The sequence below is a fragment of the Amblyomma mixtum genome, chromosome 2, assembly GCF_055824585.1.
Source record: "Amblyomma mixtum isolate Tamu chromosome 2, ASM5582458v1, whole genome shotgun sequence".
Classification (NCBI taxonomy): domain Eukaryota; kingdom Metazoa; phylum Arthropoda; class Arachnida; order Ixodida; family Ixodidae; genus Amblyomma; species Amblyomma mixtum.
This window is the reverse complement of record NC_143013.1, coordinates 111,691,145-111,713,214: the sequence shown is the minus strand read 5'-3', so window position 1 is coordinate 111,713,214 and position 22,070 is coordinate 111,691,145. Positions and strand designations below refer to the sequence as shown.

At 45.3% G+C, this 22,070-nt stretch overlaps 1 protein-coding gene across 1 annotated transcript in view; it reads right to left on the bottom strand.

Moving 5' to 3' along the window:
* Nucleotides 1-8,071: 8,071 nt before the first annotated feature.
* The window catches only part of LOC149360581 (cytochrome P450 2J3-like), a 40,025-nt gene continuing 26,026 nt past the window's right edge, over nucleotides 8,072-22,070 (bottom strand). Inside the window, exons 8-9 of the mRNA XM_089567876.1 lie at nucleotides 18,783-18,973; nucleotides 8,072-10,308 (exon numbers count right to left, since the gene is read on the bottom strand). Of these exons, the coding sequence (XP_089424002.1) occupies nucleotides 10,127-10,308; nucleotides 18,783-18,973 (373 nt within the window). The 3' untranslated portion in view covers nucleotides 8,072-10,126. The remainder of the gene's footprint in view (nucleotides 10,309-18,782; nucleotides 18,974-22,070) is intronic.

The following is a 22,070-nucleotide window of genomic DNA, read 5'->3' as shown; positions in this document are numbered from 1 at the left end:
GTGGCCAACAGTAGTGAACTGGCGGGAGGTGAATTCACCCTTTTGTGACTGAGCGGCAGGTACGCGTCGGTGAACTATTGTAAGACTGTCTCAACACGACAAGCCGCGAAATCGGAGAAGCACACCCCGATGTCAGTTACATAGTTACTTGCTCGGAAGGTTTCAGTACAAGCCGACAGCTATCTAAAGAATGAGTACGGAGTGAGGAGTCCCTGAATTTATCTGTGACAATAATTAGCCCTGTCCTCATACCTGGAGCGCTTAGCTCATTTATTCAGCAATACATGGCCATCGCTTCGCCTGATTGAAAATTGCAGCCTTTTCCGCCTTTGCACGCAGTGTCTCATCGAAACTGCAACAGCGCGTCACAAAGGCACCATTTCTAGTTCTACTTCTGTAAGATAAATGATTATAGAAATGTTCTTCCTGCTTTCTGCTGCGTTCGTTTTTGTAACGCGAGCTACATTGACCGTATTCTCGCCGTTTCGCTGTAGCTGGTGGCCACACCGCGAGCTGAGCCGTTGCCTAGCAACAGCCGAGGCTGGCAGCACCGCTCGCCGCGCCATCTGGCATGACGTGAGAGGAGGAGCTGGTGAAACCGCATTGGAACAACAGAGGAGGAGCCGGCGTTGCATCGTATATATGAAAGGGGCGGCTCGGTGGGATTCGTCGGCAGGTATGGAAAGTTGGTCGGAGAGACTGAAAAAAGCCAGGCATCGTCGTCGGAACGAAACCAAGAGGAGGCAGTGAGCCGAGGAGACCGAGGAAGAACGAGCAAACAAACGTAAACAAGAACAAGAACAAACAAGAACAAACAAAGGAAACAAGTACCAACCTTGGCCTCAAAGTGCTATGTCGGAGCCATTGAGACGGCTGCTTGCTACTTCACCGACCATCGGGCCGTCTTTTTGGGAATTGATAAACAAGATGAAGGCTTTGACAATAAATGCGTTACACTTTAAAAATGTATAGTTTTAATGTAACCATAACTTAACGATAGGTAACAACAAAACCTAAACACTGAGACGTACCAAGCTAAACGATAAAGATGTAACTGCAGAAAAAACCAAGATAAGCAATAAGATTAACCGTAGCTCTTGCTACGCGCATCCAGGCATAACTGAGTAAAGCCACAGCCATTTTTTTTCTCCGGGTATTCGCGCCACGCCCGCCAGTGGTTTCTTCTTTGTGGCAGTTACTCCATATCGTTGTAAGCAGTGGTCGCCCTCCATTTCTTAACCTGTTTCAGCCTGTTTGTCAGCTACCCAAAGGAGGGCAGGCCTGCGATTCTATGATTGTACCTGAAAGTACCAACCTGATTCTCTCGCAATGTGCTCAACTGAGAGCAGAGCATCAACGGGTAGCTGGGAAAATAGGTTCAGGAAATAGGGGCTGTTAACAATAATTTAAATTGCGATATAGTCCAATTAAAGGACCAATGTCTTCACTCCTTTCTCGTGTGCTTCATTAGGTAAAAGAGTTTGCAGCAGATTCCACGTGCTTAAGTGATGATGTCATACATAATTCGGTCGAAAATTGCGCAGTTTACGGATAGGCAAGTCTCCTTCGCGAGTGTTTGCAGCTTTTAGGAAGGCACGGCAAGCTTGAGGCACCCATGTTTACATCGAGAAAGCGCTGAAAAAGACAAGGACACGCAGTGCATTTAGTTCCCCCTGATTTAATTTTTTTTTTCAGTCGAAAGAAGCGCACTGCTCGCCCGTCTCTTTCTTTGTCCTTGTTGTTTGAGCGCTTTCACCATGGTTAACCAAATTTGTCACACGCTTTCGCTTGTGAAGAATTGGGTTAAAATACGACGAGTGTGGTTTATAATGCACAGTTGTAGTCATAAACATACCGATCTTTATAAGTGGCCTTCAGTGGCTCATAAGTCTGAAGAGGCAATTCCTGTATTTAGCAGTGGTTGCTCGAAAAATGGATGTTGCAGAAAATACAACGGGCATCCAGAGCTCTTAGATAGTGGGTGTTCTGGCTCGTTGCCAACCCCCCCCCCCCCCCCCCCCGCTGTTTTTTTTTGTTTGCATACAACAGCGACGCACGTAAGCCGCTAGGAATTCTCGATATCAATTTCAGTCGTAGGCATTATAAACTAACGCCATTTTGCTTCCCAGGATCATTTTTAGCCGCAGAGTATCCTTCTGAAAATTGCATATTCGGGCGTCTAGACCCCGAGATCGTCCAACACTGCTACGAGGCATAAGAGCCGCAGTTGCCATATTGCTTTACAAGTTCTTTGTCTGTACGGCACACGCAAGTCACTTTCTTGAAATAAAATGAGTTCTCTGAAATGAACAACGCTTCTAATGAAGCCACCTGAACCAACGGCCTCCTGGTAGTCGCCAGACAAGCCCAGCTGTCGCTTTGCAAACCACGGTGCGCAGCAAAGTGCGTGTCCCATACATTTCAACTTTGGCAAACAACTCTGAAAAAGCTGTCATAAAAAAAATTACCAGACTCATACTTCCAGCAGGTGCGCAAAGTACGTCTTAATCGAAACGTTTTTGCGCTACAACGTCGGCTCTGCTTGGTGTGCACAGATGTAATCGCATAAGCAGCGCTCCATACATGTTTCTAAAAACTGTTCTGCCTTTATTCGAGTGGAAAATTTCACCCGCTTTGCTGCCTCTCGCCGACGCTTTCTGCTTCAGATGGAAAAAAGGAAGTCATTATTTTATGTTTATAAACTTAAAAACACCGCGTAGAACTCGTTGAATATGTCTTCAAGCCAGAATGAAACCGGATAACGCATATGTGAAACTAAAATTTTTTGTTTATTTCGTGTTTATTTATTTCGTGTACCCTCAGGGCCAGAGGCATTATAGAGGGGAGTGGTTACACAAATTTCAGAAAAAAAATGTACACTGCAGCAAACTAATTAGTAATACAAAAATGATTGCTCCTAGTTATACATTATTAGCTGTTGGGTTCTTGGTGTGCTGGTTAATAGTATATAATACACAAAATACAGCGCAGCAATACAGTGAAAAACAAACAAACAAAACGCTCGTACAAAAAACAACAAGAATATAGAATTAAAAAAAAAGATGATGCTCCTACCTATACAAAGTTTTCTAATGCTGTTTTGAAGCGTTGGTTGTCAGTAATGGTAGCGGCAGATGCAGGAAGGTGATTCCACTCAGCAGCTGTGCGCGGAAGAAATGACTGAAACATGGCATTGGTTTTGCAAAATGGAATTCCGACTTTGTTATTGTGATCTAGCCTTGATGAAATGTATTGGGGAGGGGAGATCAGTTCGTGGCGAAGTGAAGGATGATAAAATATCTTGTGAAAAAGTGAGAGTCTAAGGGCTTTACGGCGAGATGCTAAAGATGGCAGGCTGAGATTTAATTTCATTGCAGAGATGCTGGCAGTTCGGTTATAATTACATACAATAAAACGAGCAGAATTACTCTGGACCATTTCTAATGAGTGAATTAGGTTTTGTTGAAAGGGATCCCACACTGCTGCAGCATACTCTAGCTTTGAGCGGACCAGTGTCTTATATAGAAGTAGTTTTAGGGAAGAAGGTGCCTTAGAGAAATTACGTTTTAGATATCCCAGCATGCGATTAGCATTATTAATTACGCAAGAAGTGTGAATGGACCAAGTGAGGTTGCTAGTAATATGGATACCAAGATATTTGTAAGAAGAAACAGGATCTAGAGCGACATTATTAAGGTGATAGGAAGGTAGCTGGCCGGAAGTTCTTGACACACGCAGAAATTTACATTTTTTGATGTTTAATTCCATTGACCATGATTGGCACCAAATACAGATAGCGTTAAGGTCTGCTTGAAGAGAAGATATGTCATCGTCGCAAATTATTTCCCTGTAGATGACGCAATCATCTGCGAATAAATGAATGTTAGAGGAAACACAAGAGGGTAGATCATTAATGTAAATTAAAAAAAGTAGAGGACCAAGTACTGGTACTTTACAGTTAAATATTCCTTTATCACCAATTTTAATAAAATATGCGCAGTTTTACATGCGCATATTTCAGAACACGCGGTTATAGGATATATACAAGCAGTTTCTGAGCCGTTGGTCCAGTAGAGGACGAACGATTGCTCCAAACTTGTTCATGCCTAAAGGATATAACCTCTCATTCCCTTTTAGTCCTTTTTACTATAAAGTGTGAACTCTGCCTTAGTCATGTTTTTCCGCGGCAATACAAATTGTACATCCGGACTTATACGTGCATTCTGCTCCTCGAGTTATGGTCCTGAGAATGCTCGTACTGAGAATTGAAAACTAGGGAGAATACCTACAACATACGAGTCAGTGCGAAAGCGCTGATCTGTGCTGCGTAGAAGACGACGATGAGCAGGCACTGCCGCAGGACGGAGTGCTCGCGCTAGGCCAGCTACGAACAGACAAGGGAACAGAGAACGGGTGATTTCGGTCTGGGTTGGTGCCCATCAGATTAGTACTTACGCAATAATATCAAGATGCCTAAAATAATGTTGAGCACTCTGACCACCAGAATGGCACCGAAGCGCTCGAGTTCGTATGAGAATACACTTAGGGCAGGTAGCGGCCGCTGATCCTGACCAGGAGAATGAAATCATTAAGACAATAAAAACGAAGTAGAGTGCCCTTGGCAGGCTCGCTCAGGTTATCAATAGCACTTCACTAGTTTTCGTGAAAAGGAAATTATACGATCGCTTTATCATAGCGGTACTAATTCTACGCAGAAAAATGTTGTGGCTAACGGTGGGGGTTGAACTTAAAGTAAGGACAGCACAACGAGCTGTGGAAAGGAAAATGATGGGCACAACTTTAAGATACAGAGGCGGAGCAGACTAGGTCAGGAAACAAATGTGAAAATTAAGGATACCCTAGAAGAAATCAAGACGCAGAAATCGCTTGGGCAGGGAGTGTAATTGGAAGGCGATGCAACCGATGGTGTCTTAATGTGGCGAAGCACATTCCAAGAAAGAGCAAGCGTAGCAGGGCTACCAAAGGGTTAGGTGGGCGGATGAGATTAATAAGTTTGCGCGGATAACTTGGCCTAACAGGTAAAGCACAGGGTTAATTGGAGGGAACTGGGGAAGAATTTGTAGGGCAGGGGAAGCATTAAGGCTTATGATGATGATTAGGAGGAGTATAGAGAAGACTGTTGAAGAAATCTTTATTCCGCATAGCATATTATGACCAAGTATTGCTGATCACTAAGAGCTTGTCCCAGTTTTCTTCCATGATATAACTCTTGAAAGAAACGCTTTGGGAATGAAGATAGTGCTTCTTCAGTACTGTCCAACACGAAGAGTAGGAGAGGCCAGAAATCTCGTCGGTGCATCTGGGTCGGTGCGTCGGAAGGATTCTTGAAACTATGATCTTGAAGATTTGAGTGAAGTGTATCTACCTGTTTGTGCCTTTTTTCGAATACCTAAGAGAACATGTGATCGTACACACCTCACAAAGGTTTGTGTGGGAACCGCGCGCCGGAATTTAGTAAATAGGGTGCCTAGAGGCGTTGAGTCGGGAGCCAAAAAAGCGTCGCCTTGAGTTTATCATTCAGGGAAAACTTTTCTCGCTTTAGATTGTGGGGTCACCCTTCGCAACTATCTGGCCATTTCAGTGCAACGTGAGGAATCAGTTCGAGCACATTTCTCTTATCCATCGTTTGTCGCGATAGACGCATTGAAGTCACGAACAAGAAGCGGTTTTCTTTTTTCGCAGCTGACTAACTTCTTCACGGCAAGCACTGAGCTTTTCTCAAGCCACACCTTGAGTTACAATCAGCTGTTCACTGGCTTCAGTACCGGGCTTGTCTGCTCTGATGGCATATTAAGCTTTCTTGCGAGCGCCTTTCTTCCCTCACGTTCATTCGCGTGCAGCGCATCTCAGAGAAGCGCCCGAATACGGCCCGTATCTCGCAGTAACAGGCGTTTTGAGAAGCGCTGGATACAATTCCTAGTTCCTAGGTGGTGCTGAATAACATAAATAAGCAATCCCTTACCGCAACGCATCAAGCTCATTTTCGGCGAATACTGCTGAGCATGTGAACATATGTAGAAACTAAAGGTATCTACTAAATCGCCCAAACATTGCAAGGCATCTAAGGAAGCAAGGTTCTTGCGCCCGCTCCGAACATCCATGCAAAATTCCACCATGAGAAAGCAATATAACGTTATTCCAGCGGTTACAACTAAGTGTTCAACAGAGGAACGCATTCACCACACTGGCGACCATACTGAGCGCTGCCTTTTTTGGTGCGTGAGGCGTCTAGTTCAATTTTTTTTTAATGTAAGCTCTTTGCATTGGAAAAATGTGAAAGAAACAGTATCCTCTTTACTCCGAGTCTCCGAGCACCTTCCATTTTATGTGAAACTAAGGTGGAGGAAAGGGTTCCGATCGAAATTGCCTATCTCGAGAAGGCAGCGAAGGAAATAAAATAAAAGACTTTTGACCCACCCTGGCCAGGAATGGGACGGCAAAGCAGAACACAAGACAGTTTGGGGGTGGGGAGGGGGCCAGTGGCAAATTTCTAGCCCCAGAAACGCCAAAGAAATTACAATAATACTTCGCTGCCCCTGCCTTGCTAATCGCCCTTGTCCTGCCTGTGACCTGTACGCAGAATGACGACATCGTCAAAATACGCAGCTGTGGGTTCTGCCAGCAAGAAAATTGCATGCAAGCTCCAACTGGGTTAGTGCAAAGCGCGATCCTTTGTTTGCATGCTCCGAGTTCAATGATTACTTTTTTATTTGGTGTCACGAATGCGTCAGGAACCTTCTGACCACTGCACAAAAAATTTATGCCGTAATGACCCTCCCCGTACAGGAAAGCAGCCAAAGGCAATGAGAATGCGCCAGTGCCTCAGTAAGACCTTTTTATTTTTGCAATTTTATGTTTTACAGGGAAAATGTTCCTGATAGACGTTACTTCTCATTGGCCCCCTTGCATTAACGACCACGAAAGCGACTCTCTCTGCAACTGTTACCAGCCTGAAAACCACGTTCAGCCGCAGTCAGCCGACAGCGTAGAGATATGTACTAGCTAGTCAATTAGGTACGTGGTACTACTAGTTAATATTTTACCATGAAAAACGTTTATACTTAAACAATGCCCGTTTCATGGAAAAATGCTCTTTGAGTTGCTTGTATAAACTTTACTCGAACTGCACTTGAAGGTCGTCATATACTTCAAGCTATAAGGCGTAATTACTTTGATGCGTTCATGTTTTCTTTCAGAAGGAGCCTCCTATGACAACGCACCATGTAACCAGCGATAGAAAAACGTGTTTGTATGTTGAAAGCAAAGCTTTCCAAGGTGCCCTTCTGGCTTGCAAGGGTGGTGCCTGTATTTTAATTCCTTTGAGCATTTTGAAATCGAATAACCAATCAAGGCACTCCTATTTTCGACAGATGCCAAGGCGTTGGTCCCCTGAAAAACTCGAAGGCTAGCTGCCACATATTTGGCTCGAATGTTTTGTATCTTATAAAAACACTGTTTGAAATCAGTCACTGTCTTTTAATTGACGCATTCATTCTTGGACACAAAACGCTAAAATGAGGCTTCCAAAGGAGTACTTTTATTTCCAAAGGGCTCTCTCATGAAGTGAAATAATATCTTCTACGCATGCGAAGTGCCGTTTTTTGTGAAGCAAATAGCCTCAAACATTTCTTGTAAAATTTTCTTAAAAGCAACAGACACATATTCCTGAAACGTACTAAAAATTATACGATTTCCACTGTTTGCTCTGCTAGCTGCAGTGTGATGTGCAGCACATTCTACTAAACAAACTTTTATGTAGACGGTGGCCACACTTTACTCCTTAGTAAGGTGCGTTTGCGGGCTAGTTTGTGATCCATAGTACACGTAATGTGCGGTAAACACACGGACGTAACAAAAATGAGCGCTTGTCCGTCCTCTTCCTTTCGTCCCTGTGTTTGCTCCTGCTAACACTCTTTGAATAGCACTTCAAAGATTAGACGAGGTACTCTTTTCTGAAAAATATCTGACCTCTTATCCGGGTGTTTTTCTGTTTACCGTGCAGCGAGGCCGCGCGGTAACTGGTGTCAGAAAGAACACGCAGACTAGGGAACCAGCGCCAATTGCAAATCATTTTATTACGGAAACAGCATGCTTTTTGTCCGACAACACATCTGTATGACATATACAACAAAACTAAAAAAATAATATACCGAAACCTTTTGCAATCACTACTGACGCAGTAAATCGCATCAGCAAGCTGAATACCACAAGCGATGTACAGGAAGGATTTCACTGAACACTTTTTTAACCTGGCCATCCAGGAGCAACGAAAACAAAACAGGGCAAAGAGATTACGCTACACGAGCAGAAAAAAATGTACATGCTCGAGGTACACCAAAAAGAAACCTTCAGAGCCAGTCACTTATAACAGGAAACACCGTGAAAAGTCACAGCCGGAGACGAACGATGATCCGAAAAATTCCAGCGGAGCAGGTAAGTAAGCTCAGGTAATGTGAAATCATCTGTTTTACTCCTGCCGATTATTTAGCTGCATGCTCGTTTTTTAGGCATTTGGCGTTTCTTTGCTGTTTCTAAGTCGTGTTCTGCTGTAACTTCGGTTCTACCACATCTGACGACGTGGGTCCTTTTGCTAAAGCGTATAGTAAGCACAGTAAAGTGCTAATTATTTAGAAAAGTTAATTGTTAACAATTTAATAGTAAAAAGAATCAATTAAATAATTAAACTAAGCATTAACTGATTCGGTAGCTAAGTAATCACTAAGTTATTTATTTAGCAAATTGATGAATAATTTTGACGAACTAATTCAATGTTCAAATAAATTACCAATTAATTTGTGAAGTAACTGACCAATTCACTAAATGTTACTTCGTGGAACTAATTATTTAACCATGTAATTAATCATTTTGGTGACTTATAAGTTCACTCATGATAATTACATTACTATTTATTCAACTACTCTATTAATTTCCCTTATAATGGATGACTAGCAGATCGTGTGACACTGTCGTCCTGTACACGCCACTCATAAGACAAAAAATATTTCCGATTTAAGAAGACAAAAGATTAAGTCTGATTACCGGGTCTTGCGTAAAAGAGCTTAACAAGGCAAAAACAACAAAAGGTAACCACGTGTAAAAAATGAAGACTATGAGCAACAAGAACGAAGAAAAAGTGAGAAAGGAGTCCAGGTAATGGTGTTTAGTGCAAAAGGGCAAAAAACGCGAAAATAATTTCTGTAAGAACAACCTCCACAGTGCGTAAAAATTAAAGAATTGCCACTAAAACAACTAAAGCCAGACCAAAAAAATTAATACGAAACCAAGAACTACGGGAACCCTTCTAAAAGCGGTCTCCGCGTTACTACGCGTAATGGATGCCATACAAACGCATTTTCTGCCTGCTTTCTTCAGAAAATAGGCTTCAACAATCCCACCCTAAATTCTTTCTTCTACTCTTTTCGAAAATTTGGCCTTTTCGAGTTCCATGCTCAAATTAGTGCAATTTTTTCACTGACCAACTAGGAAGCTCCCTTCATTGTTGCGTTTATTTGGGCAATGTTCGCTTTCGCGCTCTTTGAAACACCGACCTGTTTCCAGAATGTAATTGAGACCACTGCTTAGGATAATCTGATAAACAACCTGCGTCCTACAATTACTCCTTGGGTTTTATTGCACAAGCCGGTCATTTACCTATGTTGCTTATAACACAATGTTTCGACAGCTTTCAAGGCACCGAGAATACGACTTGAACTTCTTGTCTGCTCGCTGCTTTCTTAGTTTTATGTGACACCTTGTGAATATACGCTACTGCCACCACAAAGTTGTGCGATATGGGTTCCCATTGGGCAAAAGGAAGATATCGCAAAAGGCAGGCTACAGATGAGCCGATGCAGAACCCTTTCTGTTGAACTATGTGGTAGAGAGCCAGCTTCCTAGAACACTACGTCAGCCTCTACCACTGTCTTACAGATCACCATTAGAGACGCATTCACACGCATTTCGGCACCTCACTTCTTACTCTGCAGAGATTTCGGCTCTCTTTGGACCACCAGCAGGGCCAGGTGGTCCTCGTGCGGCAAGCCCACTAGCAGCTCAGCGGCTAATAAACAAGCCTAGCAATAAATGGTATTCACTCTCTATGCAGTCAGTACACTGTGCGTCGGATGAACCTCAGCTTTGTCTCTGAGAGTTCCACAGATGGTCCCAGTGGCGCAATGTGGATCGTCTCGCCTTCCTGAGGAAGTATGCGAAACCGATGAAGAAGCGTCGTCAAGAACAAAAACATCTGGACCATCGCCATTCCTCCTTCCGGACACATCCTTTTTCCTGCAACATGAAATAATTACAACCTGCTTAGGTATTTTATGTAGTATGAAAGATTATGAGTACCTGACGTTGCATCGATATTGATAAGAACTGACTAACAGAAGCTCTCATGATGCAGTAGCGCAAACGTCGTTTTTTAACTCTAGAATGCCGTGCGGACAGTGCTGACTGTAAACTATTCATCGCCATTGGCACCAGTGATGTCTATTCAAGGAAAGAGGCCAGGGCTTGAAACTCGCTGCCTTCGCTACCGAGGACATCAATTCGCAGCAGATTTCATAATCACCTCACCCCATCTTCTCCCTGCTACCTTCCGTGGAGTTTCGCTTGCTTTGGAATGCATTCTAGTGCTCAAAACGCATCTATTCTCTTTCATCAATCCTGTACAGAAAAGTCCTAGTGTTGGCATTCTTGTCTTGCTGATTTTTCATGAATGTTTCTATACCTGCTGCTTATGTGACGAGGAAGGGAGTCACACCTTTGCCATGCGTACTTAAATTATGATCAGGTATTTTGATCCTTACAAGCAGCGCTGTTATAATTGAACAGGTACAAAGTTATATCGAGATTCTTAAAATTTGGTTTTCTGGTTTGTCATTACGAAAGTTACAAAGCAGGAAAAGGCGGATCCGTAATTTATGTGCAGCTTGCATGAATAAAGTTGTACTCCCCACATTTTGCTGAAAAGTGGAGTCCTTCAAATCAGTTCTCAGAACTGCAATTTGTAGTATGTAATGTATTAGCGAGTAGATGATGTATTTCTAAGAAAACTGTCATATTCTGTGCTACTAATTGCGATGTATCGTGATACAAAAAGACATTACCATTCAATATATTCAAGGTACACAGCGTGAGCTGTGCACTGTGATTCAGGCAGCATAGCGCAAGCGATGTGCATTTTTATGCATGGATCTCTTTCAACTCTTTTTCTCGGAAAAAGCTGCCTAATCTGATCGACACACTGCTGGAAACCAGGGGCCGAACTTGATGGAAACTTACTAAACAATGCCGCGAATGATTTATTTATTTATTCACGTTGCCTCACAGGCTCCAAGCGTGGAGTATTGTGTGAGGGAGGATTACATAAATAGGGGTAACAACAGGAGCATGAATGACATGATTATACAATGCTGATTGACTGTTAGTACTCATTAAACAGTAAGAAGAACATTAAACAGTAAGTAAGAACATCATTACACAATGCCAACTGACTGTTAGTACTCACCATAAAACAATAAGAACATCATTGTACCATAGTTATTGCCGCGTCAGTAATTAGAAAACATGGCTGTTATTTCGGTCCTAAAAGAAGCTGGATCACGAATATTGACAATGTGTTACGGAAGACCATTCCAGTGAACAATAGCCTGCGGCAAAGCGGATGAATTGAATGCAACGGTTTTACCTGAGAGACGTTGGAAGCTGAGATGGTTGTTTAAACGGCGCGAGGTGTGGTGGGGTTGCGCAAGAGGGAGAGTCGAATGATTAGTGCTATAGACTATCTTGTGTGTGGGGACGCTTTCGTCCCCTGCGTTCGCTTTCCCTCAGCGCACTAGTTTCCTGTAGTTAGCTCCTCCGCAACGCACCCTTCTCTGTTTGGTTACTCTAGCTAACAGGGGAGGGCGCTCGCGTCGCAGCGACAGCAGCGCCACGGATGGCGTGTTTTGCCGCTCGCGCGTGGGGGAAAGGCTAGGTCTCTTCTCCCTGGGACAGGGAAGCACGCGGACGTTTCCGCGCGCCGGTCCGCTCTTCGCCGCGGGCGTCTTGTGGTTGGAACTTGCTCCCGCCACCCCGTCCCGTCGGGCCTAGGATCTTCCCTTTGCCCTAAAGTGGGCGAACGTTCGCTCGTAGCCGTGCTGGTGAGTCGGACATCCTAGATTCCTCAGTGTATTTTGTTGCTAGCTGGCGTTATTGTTGTTATAGCAATAAATGCCTTGTTTGTGTCAGCCAGTGTGTCGTTCCTTTGTTCCCGTAGAGCACGTCCCGCCGTGGTCGGCGTGCGCTCAGTAGCGTACGCGACCACGGGGTGGGGTCCGCGCGGTTTTGAACTGGCTCAGCCGCGGTTAAACGGGGAGAACGTGTTTATCTCCCCCTTTTAAACCCCACATGTGAAATAAGCAGACTAGGGCAATTAATCTTCGTGATTGCAAGGTACAAAGAGAGAGCGATAATTTAATGTTTGTGAAGCTTGAGTGACGGATTGGAATGCTATCTAAGAGAATCAGACCATTTCCAAGCGCGACTGTTAACAAAGCTGGCGTGAAAAGGACACCTTGGATTTTTGAAGCGAAAGCTTCACTATGCTATGTAAAGCTAACGTCGCGAACCGGAGGACTATGACCTTCAAGTGAGCCACAGATCAAACCATGTAGCCGTGGTAAAAGTATGGTGTTCTACCACGTAGTACCAAGGTCAAGGTTAAAGGTCAAGGTCAAAGAAAAGGAACGAAAAAGGAAAGAAAAGGAAAAGGAAGAAGACGAGGGGATGATTGTGTGTCGATTCGAATGATGACGTAGCCGATGACGTGTCGACAAACCCCCTGGTGACAGAGCTGAAACTAACACGTGGCTTGTGACGTCAACAGCTGTAAAAATAAAAGTGGACGCTGCCGCGTCTAGAGGAGCGCGGCTGCTTCGAAAGCAAAGGAAAAGCAAAGCGCATGACTGGCCCACTGGAACAGTGGGCAATATAGTCGCGCTTTAAGCTACAAAACCAGCGAAGAGCGGGGGCTTCGAAAGGAAAGGAAAGGCGCATAACTGGCCCCCTGGGTCAGTGCAAACCTCAGTCGTGCTTTATGCTACGTGGTGGTAGTGACAGATCTGCGCTGCACGTGTTGTCATTGACAACGTTGTGGAAGAAACGCGGCACTGAAGCCACGTGCTGTCAGCGTTTATTGCGGTCTTTAGAGATGACAATGTTTTAGACTCCGAAGATTTTATAGAAAAAAAGTGCCCATAACCGGCTCCCTGGGTGAGTGGACGCTTGAATAGCTCTTTGAGGCTAGGGGGGGGGGGAGGTTGAGATAGAGGTGTGGGTTGCGTGTGTTAGTGCTGACAACGTTGTGGTGGTGGTGAAAAACTCGAAAAGACTTTGGTGGTCAAAATACCTCGCTAAATGGTCGGTATCCTTAGTCCGGGACACCGCACGACGAAGCTCCGTCTCGCGCCCGGTTTACTGGTGGCTTTTGGGACTCCAGTTTAGAGCTGTTCAGGAGGGCAGTCTCCAATGCTCCTTGGAGTGGGGGGGAGAGATTCTGAGTACATGCCAACACCATGGGAAAGATGTCGCAGAACTCTCCACCGCAGTTCCTGTCTGCAGGCGTCGCACAGTTCGCTCCTCCGCATTACTCAGCCCCTTGGCAGACGCCGGTAGAGGCAGTGGCTGTCGCAGTAATGAATTAAGACTTCGCGGAACAGCAGAAGCGGTTTATCAGCCTCTGTGCTAGGAGAGGTCGGAGGAGGAGGCCGGCGTAAGCGCTTGGGCGGCCGCATCAGCAGACTTATTGCCTCGTAGACCCTGTTGGCCTGGAGCGCAGATTACCTTTGCGCGAGTTGGATCGGCGGAAGCCCGTCTTAGAATTTGGGAGGCAAGAGGTAATATTTCACAGGAAAGATAGTGTTCACAAGCCCAGTGAGAGTCTGTGACAACCGTTCTTGATTTTGGATAGGCGGCAGCGAGAGCTATTGCAACTCCCTCCGCTCGCGTTGAATTTGGGGCCCGAAAAGATAGCCCATCGACATCCATTCCTCGGTGGACTACGGCAGCCGTGTGGAATCGCGCGGGCGACGGTCCTGATATGTTCACGTAGTAGATGCCCTGTTTAGATCCATATTGCCTCTCAAGCGTGCGAACCCGCGCTTGTCGTCTGCCTTCATGTAAAGTCACGTACATGTTACACGGGAGCGGAGCGACCCAGAGCATATGGCGCCAGAGCACCGGATTGTTTTCCGTCCCCTCTGGTATGCATATGTGTTGGATGTGTAAGCGAATTAGCAGGCGGCGCCCACCAGCCGTTTGCGAGAGCCGCGTATATTTTTTGACGAGGGGAGCCTCCCGCCACTCCTGATAGGAGTTTACCACCCCCAAGCCTTCAATTTGGCGTTGGAGGTAGCCACCGAGGGGTCCAGTGCTCGCTTTGTTGCCTTCCTGATGATGGCGTCAATGCGCTCGTCTTGTTGTTTGGTGGTGCGTTGGTACGGCGTTGCTTAGAGGATCCGGCTGGTCATGAAGGCATAGGCGACAGGGCGAGCCGTAACGCGTCCGTGCCCCGCAGAGCACCCCGCTTGTTGGCAATGCGGTGTAACATGCGCCCTACCTGTTCGCCTGTGCGCTTGAGTTTCGCAATAGAGTCCGGCCTAAGCCTGTTATTGATGAACAGACCCAGGATCCGGAGCTCTGCCTCTTCTCTGAGGGGACCGCCCGACACAGATATGTGCACAGACGTGTTGTCCTTGTGTTTTGCTCTAACATGTGGAATCCCTGATGGGACGGGAGCACATTGGAGACCACGGCAGGGAGCATATTCATCGACTATGGAGGCGGCCTGCTGAAAGCGGTCCTCCATATCCCCAAGGCCCCCCTTGGTTGTCCAGATTGTAATATCGTCTCCGTAGAGCGCGTGTTTTATGCCATCCACCTGAGCTAGTTGGCCGTGGAGATGCATCATGGTGATGTTGAAAACGAGCGGCGATAGCACCGCCCCTGTCGTGCACCCCGTGTACCCACAGCGTACGGGCCGAATTCCTCGTTCTCTATCCGGAGGAGTTCCTGGCGCGCAGAGATAAAGCCAGAGAGAGAGAGAAGGGCAGAGAAACATTTGGCGAAGACCTCCGCCTCGCAATTAGTGGTGTTCAAGTTAGACAGTATGCTAGAATGTTTTACGTTATCAAACGCCCTCTTAAGATCGAGGGCGAGAATGGCCTTGTTGTTTTGTTGCATCGCTGTGGCTCGTATTATGTCCCTGTGTAGTTGGAGTACGACATCCTGTGCAGACGTGTGAGTGCGGAACCCGAACATAGTGTCTGCAAAGAGGCCCTTACCCTCAATGTATGGAGAGAGGCGATCCCGTACCACCGTCTTCATGAGCTTCCCCATACGCGAGATCAATGAGATGGGTCTCAAGTTGTCCGTGGTCACAGCTTTACTGGCTTTGGGGCGTTGTGGTGTAGTGGTTGTGGTGAATTTATTTTTATTGCCCAATGAGAGCTCCTGGGTCAGAAGACCCCGCTGCATGGTCGGTATCCTTGGATATGCGGCACTGCTGTAACAGGCCACAGCGTTCATTGGGTGAGCAAACTCTCACGATCAACTATTCACTGCCTCCTATCAGGCTGGTAGTGTGGGCGCGCTGCCTGTCCAGTGTCCGGAAGGCACTCAACGTTACAGACGTACAGACGCGTATGGTTGCCAGATATGCCATAACCGCCTTTAACCGCCTCTAAACAAGGATCAGCAGTGGTTAAGTCGCTACTAATTTTTCTTCGCTTTAGACAGGTGAGCCATTGCACAGCCGCACACGCCACAGGTTCTAATTAGTACCAGTTCTTCTTACTTCGTAAAAATACATAACAGTTTGTCTAATTGGTTGTCAGACATTAAAAACCTATTTTAGGGCCGAGGCTAAAGATAAAAAAAAAAGACAACACGGGCGCTTGCATGTTTTGTCTTTCTTTTATGTATTCCTAACACTAATATCCATTTATAATGTTCTCATTTCGTTTTCCTGGAGTTTTGATCTTTCATAAATTTGGCGGCAGTAGAATACCGGCAGAGAGAACACAATAGATTCGATAAGTCAGAAGATCGAAAGACTTTCTTACGTCGTCAGTGGCAGCTTTATGTAGCTTATCACGACAATGAGAAGATGGCTCTGGTGTCCTAAAATGTCGCTAAGCCTGAAGAGGAATGGGCGATAGTTAGTAGCATCAAGGCGCTGAAACTGCGAGGAGCGCTGAGCGAGCTTCCTAGCACACACAATGGTCGTTTTATATGCGCTGTTCCTGGTGATTGGCGTGTCGTCGTGTTGAGCGCTGGCACAAGCATTTTTTTTTGTACACCAGAGGGCGAGGCTGTGCACACTCAGACTAATCATATTCTTGGAAAGCCCGCTGTGTATGGCAGGTACCTTTTCGAGCGCTCTACATTTAAATGAGGCAGCCGAGCAAATAGTGGAGTCTCCTGAATCATTGTGCTGTTGTGGTTTATTGCCATTTCACAGCAAAGCGTCATCAATCAATATCCAAATAATGAGGCTAGTCTCATAATCAATATTTTAACGACAATCAACATGAAATAGGGTATATTAGTGGCTACGTGGTCGATTATGGGGCGGAAATTGGGCACTGTATTGATGAGTATTCATCAAACAATTGATATCTCAACGCTGTGTAATACGAAAGCCTCCTATTAACAGTCCCCTCCAGAAAAGAAAAGGAGAAATGTTTGTTCTTCAGTACTCTCCCGGGATCTATGTCTACTCACATTTTGTGGGGGCACAGTTTTATCGTGAAGAACTGCATTCGTTTTGAAGCTGTTGATTTTGGTTATTGAACGTTTTTTTCTGCGCGTAAAAGAGGAAATGGCTCTTCCATAGAAAAATTATGACATTTTCTGAAGTGTATTCGAAGGCACATGCGATAGTGTCGGCTATCTTCGTGTTTCCTTCTTTTCTTGCCTCACACGCAAACGATTCGTTCAGCTAGGATTGTCTTTAACTTGATTTAGGTTTCGGTCCTATTTTTCTTTTCTTTCAATGTATTCTTGCTTTAGGTTCGCAGATTATCTTTGCGACTTTCACAAGCCTACCGATTCGAGCAATCAACTAATATACAATGCCTTTGGCTCATAAAAAAATGGTTCGTTGTTTGTATCTTGGGGCTGATGCTCTCACGAGCAGCGTCACTCAGTAAAATATTCCGCTTCACCTACAGAAAGCAATTTCTTATCGATTTTTTGACCAATTTTTAGTCACAAATGCATTGGATGAAGAGAAATTGCTTTCGCTTCAGGCTCCAAGATGCATTTCCAAATCATCAATGTTTGAGGGTGATAGCCTGCAGCACTTAGCTGAGTGGAAAACAGGCTGTATGCTAACAAGATCTTTTATAAAAATGCATATCTGGCCTTCCCACACATGTCAGCCAGCTTTCCCTGAGCGCTACAAGTGTGGAAAAGAAGTCGAAGGTTAAAAAAAGGTACTTCCTTTCATTGATACGGCTTGCGCTTAAACCCTACCTCATATCATTCCGGAACACAAGGTGCCAGGACAGGTTCCCAATTGAGGCGAACGGACCCTCATCAAGCCATCAAACTGAAAACGACCAGCAGCGTCACCATCTCGCGAGATGCCGATGAAAGTTCACCTTATTTTTAAAGCTATCTAGCACTGATTTCGAAGCTCCACAACAATAGAAGTTTATCAAGAAGAAAAATCGGGGAATCTCGCCTTTATGCTTCGGATAGATCAAAGCACCCACCATATTTTACACTCATTTGACAGTTAAAAGAATATACAGGCGATAAGCCAGGCCACTCGAACAAAAATTAGCTGCCGTTCAACTACTGCTGAATGTGGTTAGAGAGCGAAAGCTATCGGGTATCGGGCTGCTATAATAGGCAGTGCAACAGCACTAGCAGGTGGCAGTTAATGGTTGATCCCGACAGTTTTCTCACGGAATGAACGCTGCGGCCTATTGCAGCAGTGCCGTGTGTATGCCTCAACGTTGTCAGCGCTAACGCGTGGAGCCCACATCTCTCTCATCACGCCACTTAACTATAAGCACAATACAGGCGTCCACTGACCCAGGGAGCCAGTTGTGCGCACTTCTTTCCTTAATATCATCGGAGTGTAAAACGTTGTCAATGCCAACGCCAATTAACACAATGAACGCCGATGGTCTATGGCTTCAGTGCCGCATTTGTGTCACAACGTTGTGCATACCAATGCATGCAGAGCACATCTGTCACGACCGCCACGTAACCTAAATCACTGCTGAGGTGTCCACTGTTCCAAGAGGGCAGTTATGCGCCTTTCCTTTGCTTTCCAAGCTCCCGCGCTCTATTGGCTTCGTAGCTTAAAGCGCCACTAAGGTGTCCAAGGTCCCAGGAGGTCAGTTTGTGCCTTTCCTTTCCTTTCGAACATCAAGGTCATTTAAAGGTACAAACTAGGCACACGGCGATCGAAGCATGAGGTCCTGTAGTGAAGCTTTTGATGGAAATGTTCTGAGAGTGCTGTGGATCCGTCGGAAGCGATGAGTTCACGCTGATCTCTCCGAGCGAGTGAAGTAAGGCTGCTTGAAGTGAAAAAATGATTTGCGTCACCATCTCGCAAGATTCCGATGAAAGTTCAGCTTATTTTTAAAGCTCTCTAGCTCTAATTCCGAAGCTGTATAACAATAGAACTTTCTCAAGAATAGAAATCGGCTAGACCACGTTAAACGCCTTATGACTGAGCTTGGTTAAGAAAAATAGCTCACCAACTGAGAAAGTAAGCATGCCCTCTGGTTTCGTCGTCTGGGCTTTCCCATCAGGCTTCAAGAAGCGCGAAGGATCGAATGTGTCCGGATCCTTCCAGAACTTCGGGTCCCTGTGCAGTGCGAGTAGGTTCGGGAGTACCATGGTGCCTTCGACAACCAGGTACTCTCCGATCTTGGTGTCTCGTTGAACTCTGAAAATAACATATCAAAGTTTCAGCTGTTCCCACTAGTCATACGCTTTGCTCGTCAATCCATTTAAGGCCATGGTATGGAAAATCTGTTAGTGGAAATGGCGGCGTCGCTTGGATGAAAGATAGGAGTGCGAACTGCTTCCGAGCTGGTCACGGTTGAGCGTGTGAGAGCAGTCAAGACGAATTTCTGCTCATGGTGCGGTCACTAACAAAACAGGATGAGATTTTTGATGACTGATTTTCAACTGTGAATTAATGTTTTCACTTTCTCCAGTGCCTAGACATTTTAATGGCACAAGAAAGTCTTTCGGCAGAACAAAGTTTTTTGCTGCTGTTGTCGTTGTCTTTTCATTAGCAAGGTTTCAAATCTTGGATTTCGCAGCTTCTTCCACTTGATTACAATTTTTTCAAAAGATAGGCCTCAGTGTGAATTAATTGCCAACTTGCACAATGATTCATCGGTAACATTAGCAGTAACCCTCCAAGCTGCTCTATTAAGCCCTTTGTTATTCGGCATACATGTTAACGGCCTTGGGATGCGGCCCTGCTGTTCCGCCTCTCTGCATACAAATCCTACATCCTTCGCAAATTTGAATTTAATGTTCCTTCCCCATTCCTCTTACACGAATTACCCGTCCCTTTATACAAACTTAGAGCACTTTTTTTCTATCCGGTCCCTGTTCAATCCCTTTATTACTTCAACTTTATCGGCGCGCGACGTGAATCAGTGGTTATGATGCTCGACTGCTGACCCGAAAGACGCGGGTTTGATCTCGGCCACGGCGGTCGAATCTCAATGCAGGCGAAATTCAAGAAGCCTCTGTACTGTGGGATATCAGTGCATGTTAAGAACCTCAAGGGGCTGAATTTTCCGGAGCACTTCACTACGGCCTCCCTCATAATCTGAGTCGCTTTGTGAGGCTAAACCCTGATAAACTCTAAACCAAACATCCAGTTTAACTCTGCTTCTGCAGTGCCTGGCTGAAGTTATGCGCACCGGATGATGAACTTCCCCGTCTCCGTCAAGCCGCGGATAAGCGGGGCGCTTAATTAGCTGGCTAAATTAAGTGCAGTACTGCGACAATAGACCTTATTCACGCTATCAATTAGGCGATCGAGAAATGCGCAGAATGTAACCAGCCTCCACATGTAGCCTTCATTTTACGAGAAAGCATTGGACTCAGCGGAAACCTCAGCTGTCATGCAGGCATTGCATAATCAAGGTGTTGAAGTGTGTTATGTGAAAATATTCGAAGATATTTATAACGGTTGCACAGCTACCGTAGTCCTCCATAAAGTCAGCAATAAAATTCCAATAACGAAAGGTGTCAGGCAGGGAGACACGATCTCGCCAATACTATTCACCGCCTGCTTACAGGAGGTATTCCGGGGCCTAAAATGACAGCAGTTGTGGATAAGAGTTAATGTTAAATACCTAAGTAAGTTGCGATTTGCTGATGACATTGCCTTGCTAAGTAATTGAGGACATGAACTGCAAAGCATGATCAATGAGCTAGGCAGGCAGACCGGAACGGTGGGGTCAGAAATTAACATGCAGAAAACCAAAGTAATGTTCAACAGTCTAGCAAGGGAACAGCAGTTCGCAATTGGTAGCGAGTTGCTTCAATTACTAAAAGAAAATGTCTACTTAGGGCAGGTAGAGACCGCTGATCCGGATCATGAGAGGGAAATAATTAGAAGAATAAGAATGGATTGGAGCGCATATGGAAGGTTCTCTCACATGATGAATGGCAGTTTGCCAATATCCCCCAAGAGAAAAGTCTACAGCAGCTGTATCTTACCAGTACTCACCTGTGGGGCGGAAACGTGCAGGCTAACAAAGAAGGTTCAGCTTAAGTTAAGGACAATGCGGCGAGCTAGCTATGGAAAGAAAAATGATAGGTGTTGCGTTAAGAGATCGGAAGCGGGCGGGGTGTGTCAGGGAACAAACGCGGGTTAATGACATCCTAGTCAAAATCTAGAGTAAGAAATAGGCTTGGGCACGGCATGTAATGCGAAGACACGACAACCGGTTGTCCTCAAGGGTAACGGAGTGGGTTTCAAGAAAAGGCAAACGTAGCAGGAGGCGGCAGAAAGGTAGGCGGGCGGATGAGATTAAGAAGTTTGCAGGCATATGGTTGCTGCAACTGGTAAAGGACAGAGTTAATTGGAAAAACAAGCGAGAGGACTTTGCCCTGCAGTGTGAGCAGTTAGGCTGATGATGATTATGATGATGATGCTATAACCCCCACAAAATGTGCGCGTGTCAATTTTCAGTTTGCTCAAGCATAATGACAAAGCATAATGGCAACCATACCCCAGTACATACTGCAGCGATTAAACCTTCATACTTCTATTGACCGAACCTAAGGACTGTTAGCACATCTGAAACACATTGTCTTCGTACAGTTCTGAAAGAATGCAGCTTGAATGCAGTTCTGAAAGAATGCAGTTGTCTTTTGCATTTTATACATCATAGCAATATACGCCAGGAATAAAATATATTGGCAAATGTATAGCCTGCGAAATTTCTCGAAATTCGCAGCTTGCTTTTGTACGTCAAGACGTCGCACTATGTGATGTGTACAAAAAAATACCAGATATCCTACGCACTTTTCCAATCGTAAGTACGTCCATTGTCATCAGCGTGACTACGACCACTGCAGGGCAAAGGCTTACAAACTTCTTAATCTTTTCCGCCCCCCTAACTTTCTATTGTAAACTAACATTGATGACCCCAAACAACCTGCCTACAGAGGGCGCTATCAGAACTTTAAAGGTTACTAGGTTGCGCTTGTCATCTTGTGGCAGTCCTTGTGTAATATAGTCAGCGCCCCCCTGCGCTAAGCAGTACGTTATACGTGTTTTATCCGCGTAAGAGAACTTCTTGCGGGGCTAGTTGGTAATGCATTGTAAAGACGCCAAAACCACACACACACAAGGTGCTCTGTCCCGTTCTCCTCTCTTGTGTGTGTGTGGTTTTTGGCGCGTTTACTTTACAGTGTTTTATCCGGTAGTGTGCTTCGATAAGGCAGTAGAATATATGCTTACTGTACAGTGCGTTGACAGCACAGAATGAATTCACTTCTGCGATCAT